General features: G+C 48.0%; 1 protein-coding gene across 1 annotated transcript in view; it reads left to right on the top strand.

Moving 5' to 3' along the window:
- Positions 1-3612: 3612 nt before the first annotated feature.
- Positions 3613-15377, top strand: part of LOC125451761 (potassium voltage-gated channel subfamily H member 2-like) — a 62068-nt gene continuing 50303 nt past the window's right edge. The window contains exons 1-4 of the mRNA XM_059646359.1: positions 3613-3619; positions 5137-5298; positions 8686-9063; positions 13806-14026. Coding sequence (XP_059502342.1) covers positions 3613-3619; positions 5137-5298; positions 8686-9063; positions 13806-14026 — 768 coding nt within the window. The remainder of the gene's footprint in view (positions 3620-5136; positions 5299-8685; positions 9064-13805; positions 14027-15377) is intronic.

Consider the following 15377-nt stretch of genomic DNA (forward strand, 5'->3'; position numbering starts at 1 on the left):
GGACATAGTTTTAAAGTGAAAGGTGGGTAGATAAAGGGGAGATGTCAGAGGTAGGTTCTTTACTCAGAGAGTGGTGGGGCATGGAATGCATTGTCAGACAGGGTAGTGGATTCAGCCTCATTAGGGCATTTAAGCAGCTATTAGATAGGCATATGGGTGATAATATAAGGTAGGGGTGGATGTTAGATAGACCTTACGTTTATCTCCAAGTCAGGATGGTGAGGGACTTGGGGAACTTGCAGAGGGTGGTGTTCCCATGTATCTGCTGCCCTCGTCCTTCTAGATGGAAGTGGTAGTGGGTTTGGAAGGTGCTGTCTGAGGATCTTTGATGAATTTCTGCAGTGTTTCTTGTAGACAGAAGCAGCAGTGTGTGCTGAGCATCAGTGGTAGAGGGAGTGGGATGTTTGTGGATGTGGGACCAATCTCCATAACCCTGTCAGATACTGTGATGAGTGACAATGGCCCTCACATCATCTGTGAAGAATGCAGCTGCTTCAGAATCATTTTGAAGGCTCCACATCACAAATCGTCTCCGTCTCCCTCGAGCTCCAGTCAAAAGCAAAACGCAGAGGCAGCAGTGAAAATGACCAAAAAGAACCAAGCAAATGGAACAAATACACCACAGCCTTGTACAAGACAATTGTTGAGTGCAGGCACACATCACATAGAGCCTGGGCAAATGGACAGGTCCGTTAGGAAATGATTAACTGAGGAAGCACTGAGGGTGGTAAAGGCACTAAATGTACTTTGGGTGAGGGGTTTCAATGTCCACCACCAACAGTGGCTTGGCAGCAGTCCTACAGATCGAGCTAGTCGGGTCCTAAAGGACATAGCTGCTAGACTGCGTCTGCGGCAGGTGGTGAGAGAACCAATAAGAGGGAAAAACATACTCGACCTCATCCTTACCAATCTGCCAGCTGCAGTTACATCTGTCCATGACAGTATCGGTAAGAGAGACCATCGCACAGTCCTTGTGGAGATGACGTCCCGCCCTCATATCGAGAATAAACTCCATCACGCTGTGTGGCACTATCACTGTGCTAGACAGACTTCACACAGATCTAGCAACTCAAGGCTGGGCATCCATGAAGCGCTGTGGGCCATCAACAGCAGCAGAATTGTGCTCCAGCACAATCTGTAATCTCATGGCCGAGCAATATCCCCCACTCAACCATTACCATCAAACCAGGAGATCAACCCTGGCTCAATGGAGAGTGCAGGAGGACACGCCGGGAGCAGCACCAGGCACGCCTGAAAATGAGGTGTCAACCTGGTGAAACAACTAAACAGGACTACTTGCGTGCCAAACAGGCAGGACAGCAATGGTTGACAGAGCTAAGTGATCCCACAACCAACGGATCAGATCTAAGCTCTGCAGTCTGGCCACATCCAGTCATGGGTGGTGGTGGACAATTAAACAGCTCACTGGAGGAGGAGGCTCCACAAATATGCCCATCCTCAACAATGGAAGAGACCAGCACATCAGTGCAAAAGATAAATCTGAATCTTTTGCAGCAATCTTTAGCTAGAAGTGACAAGAGGGTGATCTATCTTGACCTCTTCCAGTGGTCCCCAGCAACACAGATACCAGTCTTCAGCCAATTCGATTCACTCCATGTGATATCAAGAAACGAGTGGAGACACTAAATACTGCAAAGTCTACGGGCCCTGACAACATTTCGGCAACAGTACTGAAGACCTGTGCTCCAGAACTTGCTGCTCCCTTAGCCAAGCTCTTCCACTGCATTACAACACTGGCAAGTACCCGACAATGTGGAAATTTTCCCTGGTATATCCTGTACACAAAAAGCAGGACAAATCCAACCCAGATGATTGCCACCCCATCAGTCTAGAACATAGAACAGTACAGGCCCTTCGGCCCACAATGTTGTGCTGACCTATTATCCTACTAAGATCAATCTACCCTGCATTTTACTATCCTCCATGTGCCTGTCCAAGGGTCACTTAAAATTCTCTAAAGTATCTGACTCCACTGCCACTTCCGGCAGCACATTCCACATGCCCATCACTCTCTGTGTGAAGAACCTACCTCTGACATTTCCCCTATATCTTCCTCTAATCTCCTAAAAATTATGCCCCCTTGTCGTAGTTATTTCCACCCTGGGAAAAAGCTTCTGACTATCCACCCCATCTATGCCTCTCATCATCTTGTACACCTCTATCAAGTCACCTCTCATCCTTCTTCGCTGCAATGAGAAAAGCCTTATCTCCCTCATACTTTCCTCATAAGATCTCCCCTCCAGTCCAGGCAGCATCCTGGTAAATCTCCTCTGCACCCTCTCTAAATCGCTTCACATCTTTCCTATAATGAGGTGACCAGAACTGAACACAATATTCCAAGTCTGGTTGACCCAGAGTTTTAGAGCTGCAAGATAACCTCACAGCTCCTAAACTCAATTCCCTGCCAATGAAAGCCAACACACCATACACCTTCCTTACAACCCAATCAACTTGGGTTGCACCTTTGAGGGATCTATGGACGTGGACCCCAAGATTCCTCTGTTCTCCACACTGCCAGGAATCCTGCCATTAACTCTGTATTCTGCATTCAGCTTCAACCTTCCGAAATGAATCACTCTACTCAGTCCCAAATCAGTCTCCTCTCGCTCATCAGGAAAGTGATGGAAGGTGCCAGTAACAGTGCTATCAAGCAGCACCTGCTCAGCAATAACGTGCTCAGTGATGCCCAGTTTGGGTTCCGCCAGGGCCACTCAGCTCCTGACCTCATTACAGCCTTGGCTCAAACATGGACAAAAGAGCTGAATTCCAGAGATGGGATGACAGTGACAGTCCTTGACATCAAGGAGCCCGAGCAAAACTGGAATCATTAGGTATCGGGGACAAACTCTGGTGCTTGGAGTCAAACCTGACCCATAGGAAGATGGTCGTGGTTGTGGGAGGTCAGTCGTCTCAGCTCCAGGACAGCTCTGCAGGAGCTCCCCAGGGTAGTGTCCTAGGCCCGACCATCTTCGTCTGCTTCATCAATGACCCTCCCTCCATCATAAGGTCAGAAGTGGGGAAGTTCGCTGATGATTACACAATATTCAGCACCATTTGTGACTCCTCAGATACAGAAGCAGTCCATGTTCACATGTAACAGGATCAGGACAATATCCAGGCTCAGGCTGGCAACTGGGAAGTGATACCATCTAAGTCATTAATATAGTTGAAAGATGATTGTGGCTCCAGCTTTGATCCCTGTGGTAAGCCTCAATTGATAGGTCACTGTCGTAAATATGACCCCTCATCCCAAAACCATTTTGTATTAGTTAACCAATCTTCTATCCAGGCTAATATACTGCCTCCAACACCATCAGGTCTTATTAAGGAGCCTAACAGGTGGTTCCTAACCTCACTGATCCGCTGGTTATTCAGGAAGGTCATGGTGATCCAGGTGCGGTCACAGATCCACTGATCTGTTAGCACTCACCGTAACCCTAGACTCCCTGTTCAAATCAGAAATCTGCCCAGACCAGCATCGAAAGAATGAATGTCTGAGCCACCTCATCAGTGCCCACGTCCCCACCCTACCCTCCACAGTGCTGACCCCCCGCCCTTAGCACGGGCAGTGCCCCCGGTGTGGGAGCTACGATGTCGCGTAAGGACTGAGGTAATGGTGAAAGGGGTTTGTGAATTGCAGCAGAAGGAGGGTCTGGCACAGAATGAGAGTCTGACATTAGGGTGGTGGTGGGCTAGTGGGCGGATTGAGGAGAGGGTATACGTTTCAGATACAGAGAGGGACAACACTTCACATAAAAAGCTGATTTTTGGTATCCAGTGAGACACTGTTTGTTTTAAAAGTGAATTCTTGACCAGATGCCATGTTGTGGATGGAGAGTTAAGATTTTCTTAGAATTGAAGGAGGTGGGAGTTGGTCAGTGAGTAAGGGAATGTGAAATGTCTCAGAGACAAACACTCTGTAATGGAGGTTTCTCACACTCTCCCAAAAATCATCCCCCAAACCAACACCATCCCAGAAACAGAGATAATGGGAACTGCAGATGCTGGAGATTCCAAGATAATAAAATGTGAGGCTGGATGAACACAGCAGGCCAAGCAGCATCTCAGGAGCACAAAAGCTGACGTTTCGGGCCTAGACCCTTCATCAGAGAGGGGGATGGGGGGAGGGAACTGGAATAATTAGGGAGAGAGGGGGAGGCGGACCGAAGATGGAGAGTAAAGAAGATAGGTGGAGAGGGTGTAGGTGGGGAGGTAGGGAGGGGATAGGTCAGTCCAGGGAAGACGGACAGGTCAAGGAGGTGGGATGAGGTTAGTAGGTAGCTGGGGGTGCGGCTTGGGGTGGGAGGAAGGGATGGGTGGGAGGAAGAACCGGTTAGGGAGGCAGAGACAGGTTGGACTGGTTTTGGGATGCAGTGGGTGGGGGGGAAGAGCTGGGCTGGTTGTGTGGTGCAGTGGTGGGAGGGGAGATTTTGAAACTGGTGAAGTATATGGTATCAATGTGGACTTCACCAGTTTCAAAATCTCCCCTCCCCCCACTGCACCACACAACCAGCCCAGCTCTTCCCCCCCACCCACTGCATCCCAAAACCAGTCCAACCTGTCTCTGCCTCCCTAACCGGTTCTTCCTCCCACCCATCCCTTCCTCCCACCCCAAGCCGCACCCCCAGCTACCTACTAACCTCATCCCACCTCCTTGACCTGTCCGTCTTCCCTGGACTGACCTATCCCCTCCCTACCTCCCCACCTACACCCTCTCCACCTATCTTCTTTACTCTCCATCTTCGGTCTGCCTCCCCCTCTCTCCCTATTTATTCCAGTTCCCTCCCCCCATCCCCCTCTCTGATGAAGGGTCTAGGCCCGAAACGTCAGCTTTTGTGCTCCTGAGATGCTGCTTGGCCTGCTGTGTTCATCCAGCCTCACATTTTATTACCACCATCCCAGAAACACCCCATTTTCCCCTCATCCACCAGAAATCCGCTCAGCACACAGTGCAGGGAGGCATCCTCTACTCTCTTAAACTGAAAGTCAAGATCATTTGGCACTGTCACCCATTGAGCCCCAGCACAGGGACAGATATGGGGTAAAGCTCCCTCTGCACTGTCCCCCATCACACAGGAGCTGTGTTGGTATTTTGCACTGTGATTGTTTCTCTAGGCTCCTGCTTCCTGTGCCTGGTGGATGTTGTCCCAGTTCGCAGTGAGAATGGTTCTGTCATCATGTTCATCCTGAATTTCGAGGTGATGTTGGAGAAATCGTTGCTGGATTCCTTGGACCCAAACTGGAATGACAAGCTCCTGTCTCCCTGGTTTGCTGCAGGTATGAGCCTGGACACACTGAGCTCTGACCTCCCTCATCTTATGGCTCACCACAAACACGGGCCGACTAGGAGACCCCAAGCCTGATTGACCCCAACCCTTGACCACACCTTCCCTGCTAATTGTCCCAATCTTTGACCTGTAACCATACCCCTCCATGAGCACCCCAATCCTTGAACCGTGACCTGACTACATCACTCGCCCTCCCCACTGACCACCTTAATCTCTGACCCTTGACCTGATCAACCTTTCCCACCGCCTATCCTGACCCCCAACTTGGCCACTTCCCTCCCACTTCTCCCTGCCTGACCCCTGACTGTTCCCCCACCCCACATCTCTCATCATCTTGATCACTATTCCCACTGATCCATGCCCCACAAAGCCATATTGTGTCCCCCATTAGAATCCCACCTTCTTCCTGAATTCCCTCATTGACATATTGGTGTTCCTTGGATTCCCAACCTGATCTGACAACACCAGTTGGACCATCTTCCTGCCATGATGAATTTCAGTAATGGTGGGGTATTTGCTCTTCTGAGCATCAGTCCTGTTTGTGTTTCCCGATTGTTACTCAGTCAGGGAGGCTTGACACCATCCAGGACAAAGCAGCCACTTGATTGGTGCCACATCCACTCCCTCCACCCACCGACACTCAGTCCCTGCAGTATGTACCATCGACAAGATGCACTGCAGAAATTCACCAAAGATCCTCAGACAGCACCTTCCAAACCCACAAGCACTTCCATCTAGAAGGACAAGGGCAGCAGGTGCCTGGGAATCACCCTCTGCTAGTTCCCCTCCAAGTCACTCACCATCCTGACATGGAAATATATCACTGTTCCTTCACTGTCTCTGGATCAAAATCCTGGAATTCCCTCCTTAATGGCATTGTGGGTCAAGCCACAGCACATGGACTGCAATGGTTCCAGAAGGCAGCTCACGCCCCCTTCGGAAGGGGTAACTAGGGATGGGCAATAAATGTTGGACCCAGCCAACGATGCCCACGTTACTGGAATGTGTTGATGAAGCCAGATTGTGGAGTGCGTTATGGACCAGACTGAACCCCCTCCAAATATTTTCGGAAGGGTAGACTAGGTGGGATTGAGGTTCACAAGGAAGAGGTATTAGAAATCCTTCAGAGGGTGAAGATAGATAACTCCCCTGGGCCGGATGGGATTTATCCTAGGATCCTCTGGGAAGTCAGGGAGGAGATTGCCGAGCCTTTGGCATTGAGTTTTAACTCATCATTGTCTGCAGGAATAGTGCCAGACGACTGGAGGATAGCAAATGTGGATCCCCTGTTCAAGAAGGGGAGTAGAGACAACCCTGTTAATTATAGACCAGTGAACCTTACCTCAGTTGTTGGTAAAGTGTTGGAAAAGGTTATAAGAGGTAGGATTTATAACCATCTAGAAAAGAATAAATTGATTAGGGATAGTCAGCACGGTTTTGTGAAGGGAAGGTCGTGCCTCACAAACCTTATTGAGTTCTTTGAGAAGGTGACCAAACAGGTAGATGAGAGTAAACTGGTTGATGTGGTGTATATGGATTTCAGCAAGACTATCGATAAGGTTCCCCACAGTAGGCTATTGTACAAAATGTGGAGGAATGGAATTGTGGAAGATATAGCAGTTTGGATCGGAAATTGGCTTGCTGAAAGAAGACAGAGGGTGGTAGTTGATGGGAAATGTTCATCCTGGAGACCAGTTACTAGTGGTGTACCGCAAGGGTCGGTGTTGGGTCCACTGCTGTTTGTCATTTTTATAAATGACCTGGATGAGGGCGTAGAAGGATGGGTTAGTAAATTTGCAGACGACACTAAGGTCAGTGGAGTTGTCGATAGTGACGAAGGATGCTGTAGGTTGCAGAGAGACATAGATAAGCTGCAGAGCTGGGCTGAGAGGTGGCAAATAGAGTTTTATGCAGACAAGTGTGAGGTGATGCACTTTGGTAGGAGTTACCGGAAGGCAAAGTACAGGGCTAACGGTAAGATTCTTAGCAGTGTAGATGAGCAGAGAGATCTCGGTGTCCATGTACACAGATCCTTGAAAGTTGCCACCCAAGTTGACAGGGCTGTTAAGAAGGCATACAGTGTTTTAGCCTTTATTAATAGAGGGATCGAGTTCCGGAAGCATGAGGTTATGGTGAAGCTGTACAAAACTCTGGTGCGGCCGCACTTGGAGTATTGCGTACAGTTCTGGTCACCGCATTATAAGAAGGATGTGGAAGCTTTGGAAAGGGTGCAGAGGAGATTTACTAGGATGTTGCCTGGTATGGAGGGAAGGTCTTACGAGGGAAGGCTGAGGGACTTGAGGCTGTTTTCATTAGAGAGAAGAAGGTTGAGAAGTGACTTAATTGAAACATATAAAATAATCAGAGGGTTAGATAGGGTGGATAGGGAGGGCCTTTTTCCTAGGATGGTGACGGCGAGCACGAGGGGGCATAGCTTTAAATTGAGGGGTGAAAGATATAGGACAGATGTCAGAGGTAGTTTCCTTACTCAGAGAGTAGTAAGGGAATGGAACGCTTTGCCTGCAACAGTAGTAGATTCGCCAACTTTAGATACATTTAAGTTGTCATTGGATAAGCATATGGACGTGCATGGAATAGTGTAGGTTAGATGGGCTCGAGATCGGTATGACAGGTCGGCACAACATCGAGGGCCGAAGGGCTTGTACTGTACTGTAATGTTCTGTGACTAACCGGCAAGGGTAGCTTAGACCCTAACATTTTCTTATTTTAAAGGTAGATGTGAAGTGCCCTGTTCCAGGTGTGATGTGACTGGTCAAACTACTCAACGTTAAGCAAAACAATTTATTTCAACACTATAGCTAAAATACAAACAAAAGTAAGAGGAATTTATAATAACTGTTGGAAAACTGAGCTGAACCATAGTTGCAGTAATTAACTGTTCCAATATAGTGACATTCCATAAGCACACCCCTTGGCAAATTCAGACATAGATTCTCACATGTGACTCCAGACCCACAGCAATGTGGTTGACTCCGAACTGCCCTCTGGGCAATTAGGGATGGGCAATAAATGCCTCATCCCATGAATGAATAAAAAAAACTTCTCCAATGCAGGAGGAAACAACATCAGGAGAAATTTCAGGGGGTGTAGCAACTGGGTGACGGTCACTGAAGCTTCCAACTCCTTTGTGACCCCAAGAGTTTCTTATGTTACTAAATAAACCAAAATGCAGAAATGTGGATCTGTGAGAGGTGGCCATGCCCATTCAGGCTGTTTTAAATAAAACCCAAGATGTTAAATTGTTTACACACATTATCTTAAAGAAGCCTCTGACTTCAATCTCGCTTCAAAAAAATGACGACGAAATGACCCTGGACAGCATTGTGACAGGTGGGATGTGTTTGTTGTCTTACAGGTCACAGACGGGGCTTTAAGGTGCGATTCCCAAACCTGGGCTCGGTGAGTGTGGGAAAGCTGACATTGGCCCAGGAGGGAGCAGGCCTCGGCTTGTTGAACCTGTCCAGAGCAAGTTGTGAGTCTGTGGTCATGGAGGGTCAGAGCCAGACCGAGGAGCTGCTGGCACTGGACCCTGAGGCTGAAGGAGGTACTGACCACTCCCCTGTCACACAGCGACTGAAGAAGCACCACTCCGACTCCAATTCTATTCTCAGTCCCAGTGCCACTCCATCCCAGGAGAGCTCCTACAGCTTCCGTCGTGTCTCCTCACTCGATGACTTGGAAACGACCAGGGAAGATGGTGATGGAAAGTTCCGGAGCCGGCACTCTAGCACAGGTGTGGATTATGGGTGGCTTGGGGCGGCCTCACCTGTACTGGTGTTTGGAATAGGCACCCCTAGCTGTGATTAGGGGCTGGGTTGGAGTGGGATGCAGGTGGGATGCTGCCTTCATCTTTAGGGAAATGTTAGATCCGCTGGTCTTGGTGAGGTGACCCCCGCACCTGACCCCACCCGACCCCACCCCACCCCACCCCACCCCACCTTGTGCACAGTCCAGTCTGGGATTGACATGTCTGGTACAGGCAGAAACCATTCAGCCCATCAAGTCAATGCTGCTGTTGGGGGAGTTGATTGTTAATCTTTGAGCTGGTTCCGTAATTCCCTTGTATCTGACAAAGACTCGAAAAATGTTCAGGATTTGTGGTTTTGAAATAATTTATTAAAGGTTTAGCCCAGACTGTGCCCCTGAATCTGAGAGACAGACTTCCAAGAATGGCCTGCCTTTGAGGTTCTCTCTCCACCAATGAGGAGTAAACCCTGGAACCTTCTCTGCCCCCATGACCCCAATTGAACAGAACTCCCCTCCCCCCGCCAATAATGGGTGGTCTGATTGTAACGAGATCAGCCGGGTGGTCCTCATAGAATGTGAGTTCCATCTTTAGGGCTGTTAACCTGGTCCAATCAGGGAGCCCTGGCTGACAGATAGAAACAGGAGTGTCAGGGGTTATGCTCACTGTGAGAGCTGGCTCTGAGGGAGCTGAATCAGTGTCAGGGATCTACCCGTGTGTTAAAAAAAACAATGACTTGGTGTCAGGATACTGGTCTCTGTGGAATATTTCAGATGGAAACTTTGAAACCTCAACATCATCCAGCACAACATCGCAGCAGTTTGTAATCACTGAGCTCTGGGCTCTGTAATGGATCGCAGTTGTTGACAATGTAGTTAAACAGGCCAGTCTATCTAGGTATACCGGTTAACGTGGTATGAGTTCAGTTTGATCATTCGTTTGTTGTGATCACTGTGTTTCAGTGACCTGCCTACGCCCGTTTGAAAATCTCACTGACCTCTGTGTTCCTCTGCATTTAAACAACCCAGACTCCCTCCTTTCTTCAGGTAGAATGCAAACTGCTGAAACACACTGTCTCAAGCGTCAGTGCTACAGCCACAGATATTTCCAATTGATATCAATGACGGGGTGAAAGGATGGGAGGGATTGTTGTTAAATTTGCTGCTGGTACAAAGACCAGGGTGGGGTGAGAAAGAAGGTTGGGAAGAGAGTGTGAGGTAGCTACACAGCGACAAGGTAAGTATCTGGTAAGCAGAGTAGAATGTGGGGAAAATGTCAAATTGTCATTTCCATCAGGAAGGCTAAATAACCAGAATGTTATATCAGAGATAATGGGAACTGCAGACGCTGGAGAATCCGAGAAAACAAAGTGTGAAGCTGGATGAACACAGAAGGCCAAGCAGCATCTCAGGAGCACAAAAGCTGTTATATGGTGTCTTTACTGAGAGAAGCTTTTCATCTGTAATTAATCCAGTTTAATAATGATCCAGAAACCATTGTCAATTTAAAACTCACTATCCCTATCTAGCCTGACCTAGATGTGACTCCAGACCCATGCCAAAGTGCTCGTCTCTTAAGTGACCTTTGAAGTGGCCTGAGCAAAAGTTGTATCTGACCATTAACATGCCACAAAAAGGAATGGAACAGATGGCTTGGTGGCTCTGTGGTTAGCACTACTGGCTCAGTGCCAGGGACCCAGGTTCGATTCCACCCTCTGGTGATTATCTGTCTGGAGTTTGCACATTCTATCTGTGTCTATGTGAGTTCCCCCGGGTGCTCCAGTTTCCTCCCACAGCCCAAAAATGTGCAGGTTTGGTGCATTAGCCATGTTAAAATCCTCATAGCGTCTAGGGATGTGAAGGCTAGGTGGGTTAGCTATGGGAAATGCAGGGTTATGAGGATAAGATGGGGTTTGGGTCTGAGTGGGATGCTGTTCAAGGGGTTGATGCAAACTTGAGGGGCTGAATGGTCTTTTCAGGATTCTATGATTCTTTACCTTAAAACTATGCTAGCAGTCATTGACCTCTACTTGTTCCTGCTCCTTATCGTGTTATACAGATCAATCACTGTCCCTGCTCCTTATCGTGTTATACAGATCAATCACTGTCCCTGCTCCTTATCGTGTTATACAGATCAATCACTGCCCCTGCTCCTTATCGTGTTATACAGATCAATCACTGTCCCTGCTCCTTATCGTGTTATACAGATCAATCACTGTCCCTGCTCCTTATCGTGTTCTACAGATCAATCACTGTCCCTGCTCCTTATCGTGTTATACAGATCAATCACTGTCCCTGCTCCTTATCGTGTTATACAGATCAATCACTGTCCCTGCTCCTTATCATGTTATACAGATCAATCACTGTCCCTGCACCTTATCGTGTTATACAGATCAATCACTGTCGCTGCTCCTTATCGTGTTATACAGATCAATCACTGTCCCTGCTCCTTATCGTGTTATACAGATCAATCACTGTCCCTGCTCCTTATCACTGTTATACAGATCAATCACTGTCTCTGCTCCTTATCGTGTTATACAGATCAATCACTGTCCCTGCTCCTTATCGTGTTATACAGATCAATCACTGTCCCTGCTCCTTATCGTGTTATACAGATCAATCACTGTCCCTGCTCCTTATCGTGTTATACAGATCAATCACTGTCCCTGCACCTTATCGTGTTATACAGATCAATCACTGTCGCTGCTCCTTATCGTGTTATACAGATCAATCACTGTCCCTGCTCCTTATCACTGTTATACAGATCAATCACTGTCCCTGCTCCTTATCGTGTTATACAGATCAATCACTGTCCCTGCTCCTTATCGTGTTATACAGATCAATCACTGTCCCTGCTCCTTATCGTGTTATACAGATCAATCACTGTCCCTGCTCCTTATCGTGTTATACAGATCAATCACTGTCCCTGCACCTTATCGTGTTATACAGATCAATCACTGTCGCTGCTCCTTATCGTGTTATACAGATCAATCACTGTCCCTGCTCCTTATCGTGTTATATTGATCAATCACTGTCCCTGCTCCTTATCGTGTTATACAGGTCAATCACTGTCGCTGCTCCTTATCGTGTTATACAGATCAATCACTGTCCCTGCTCCTTATCGTGTTATACAGATCAATCACTGTCCCTGCTCCTTATCACTGTTATACAGATCAATCACTGTCCCTGTTCCTTATCACTGTTATACAGATCAATCACTGTCCCTGCTCCTTATCATGTTATACAGATCAATCACTGTCCCTGCTCCTTATCGTGTTATACAGATCAATCACTGTCCCTGCTCCTTATCGTGTTATACAGATCAATCACTGTCCCTGCGCCTTATCGCGTTCTGCTGCTCAATTGTGTTTACCTCAGTGTCTGCTGCTCCAAGAAAAACAACGCCCAGTTTTTCCAATCTCACTTTATCACTGAAAGTCTCCATCCCCAGGCAACATCCTGGTAAACTTCCCCTGTACCCTCTCCAGTGCTGTTACACCCCACCCTATAATGTGGAGCTGCTCACAATGCTCCACACTGTCAGATAAGCAGATTTCAGTCTCGAACTGTTCTGGTTACAATCAGATCAGAAATGATCTCATTGCATGGCAGCGCAGAGCTGAGGGACTGAATGGCCTCCTCTTCCTAATCTTTGTGTATTATTTGTGAGTGAGACATGTGTTTGTCAGGACCCAGCCAGCATCGCACGGGTGCACATTGGGGGATGCCTCGACCCACCTGCCATCCCCCCTATTTTGCCTCACTCTGCCTTTGCCCCAACTTTGCCCCCCTTCCCAAACTGTGCCCTTGTCTTTACCCTGCCTCCTGCCCCCCACCCCCCATTCTTATTCTTCCCTTTGCCCCAGGGTGTGGTTTCACTGCCCCCCTGCAGTGTTTAGATAGTGTGGGCCCTAGCCCAATGACATTGAGCTGGCTATACCCGTCACTGTGGGATGGTTGTATTTGAGAGTTTGTGATTTCATTTTATTTCAGCCAGGAGTGAAGTTTTTAAACCGTTATGCTGTGTCTTTTCAGGGAAGAAATCTCTAAAGGAAGTAAACTGATTGGGAAACCCCACTGACACTGTTATGTGAGAGCCCAGTGTCTGCACAGTGACTGGTGTTCCTGACGCTCAGTCTTTCCCCAGTCAGACCAGCTGCTCGGCTTGCTGTGGGTATCCTGCTGCCACCCCCACCCCCAGCCCCCCACCCCACCCCCACCCCCAGCCCCAGCCCCCCACCCCACATCCACCCACCGCCCAACAAATTGGGTCCCCCCTCAATCTGGTTGGGCTTGTCATCAGGCAGATATCCAAACAGGCTCCAACATTATCTTCTGTTTTATCCCAAATTAAGGAGATAGCCCTGACCCATAACAATCTCTGAAATGTCATGTTCGGAACATTTTAATGTGGAATCTAATTGAACTCATTTTGAAAGTTGAAGTGAATTCTATCCACAGACATTCTTCAATTCACTGGGAAAATTCCTTCCTCAGAGATTCGCTGCTGGTTTATTTGATGTGGGCTGATCTTGGGAAGTCCATGTGTGTTTTCCCCCAATCCATCCAAACTTGCTGAAATGTTCAGCCCCTCCTTACTTATCCCAGTAATGTTCCCACACAGGTATGAGGATCAGGGCTCTCCCATCTCCCAGTTTCTCTCTCTCTCACACAGCATGTGAAGCTGCTGTAATTTGATTGGTGATTGTTTTTGATGTGAATTGGTTCCAGGGGCAGTGAATCATGTGATGGTCACCCCAAACCTGGTCAATTCCACTTCGGACTCTGACCTGGCGAAATATCGAACCTTCAGCAAAATCCCCCAAATCACACTCAACTTTGTGGATTTTAAAGGTGAGAACTTCATCCTGTCTTCACCAGGAGAGAAAGAGATTATTGCTCCGACAAAAGTGAAGGACAGATCCCACAACGTTACAGAGAAGGTGACCCAGGTGAGATGGTTTTGTCTGCTCGTTGGGACTGACTGAAATCGATCAGATCTGCATTCACAAGCATTGAGCCAATCAGTCATAGGCTTGAAACGTAAATTCTGTTTCTCTCTCTGCTGATGCTGCCAAACTTGCTGAGTTTCTCCAGCATACTCTGTTCGAAACCTAAGGACTCTATAAGCCTTCGTAACAACTGTTTCCACTTGCCAGACCACCTTTAGGGAGTTAGGTACATTGAATCCTGAGGTCCCTCTGCCCCTGTACTCCCCTCAAAGTTGTACAGTTTGAGCCTGCATTGAATCTTCATGTTTCTTCCAGCAAAGTGCATTACCTCACATTTCTCTGCGTTGAAATTCATCTGCCAAGTGTTTGCTCATTTCACCACTCCTTGGTGACCCACTGTAAGTGATAATGTCATAAGATATGGAAGCAGACCCTTCAGCCCATCTCATCCATGCCAACCAGGTTTCCAAAGCTGAACCAGTCCCATTTGCCAGCATTTGGCCCATATGCCCTGAAACCCTTCCCATTTATGTACATATCCAGGTACCTTTTAAATGCTGTGATTATACCAGCCTCCACCACTTCCTCTGGCAGCTCATTCCATACACACACTATCCTCTGTGTGAAAATGCTGCCCCTTCAGTCCGTTTTAAATCTTTTCCTTCTCATCTAAAACTTATGCCGTCCAGCTTTGGATACCCCAGCTCTGGGGGAAAGGACCTCGGCTATTCATTCTATCCATGCCTGTCATTATTTTTGAAGCTTCTAGAAGGGCACCCCTCAGCCATCGATGGCCCAGTGGTAGAAGCTGCAGCCTTTTGTTTTTCGCTATTCACTTGTGGGATGTGGGTGCCTCTGGCTGGGCCCAGCATTTATCGCCCATCCCTGGTGACCCATGAGAAGGTGGTAGTGAACTGCCTTCTTGATCTTTTGTAAGTTGACCCACAATGCCATTAGGGAGTGAATTTCAGGATTTTGATTCAGTGACACTGAAGGAACGGCGATATATTTCCAAGTCAGGATGGTGAGTGGCTCAGAGGGGAACTTGCAGGGGGTGGTGTCCCCATGTATCTGCTTCCCTTGTCCTTCTGGATGGAAGTGGTCGTGGGTTTGGAAGGTGCTGCTGAGGATCTTTGTGAATTTGTGAAGTTCATCTTGTAGATAGCACACACTGCTGTGACTGAGCATCGCAGGTGGAGGGAGTGGGATATTTGTGGATTTGGGGCCAATCAAGCGGCTGCTCTATCCTGGATGGTGTCCAACTTCTTGAGTGTTATTGGGGCTGTGCCCCATCCAGGAAAGTGGGGAGTATTCCATCACACTCCTGACTTGTGCCTTGTTGATGGTGGAC

Source organism: Stegostoma tigrinum, chromosome 5, assembly GCF_030684315.1.
Source record: "Stegostoma tigrinum isolate sSteTig4 chromosome 5, sSteTig4.hap1, whole genome shotgun sequence".
Lineage (NCBI taxonomy): Eukaryota > Metazoa > Chordata > Chondrichthyes > Orectolobiformes > Stegostomatidae > Stegostoma > Stegostoma tigrinum.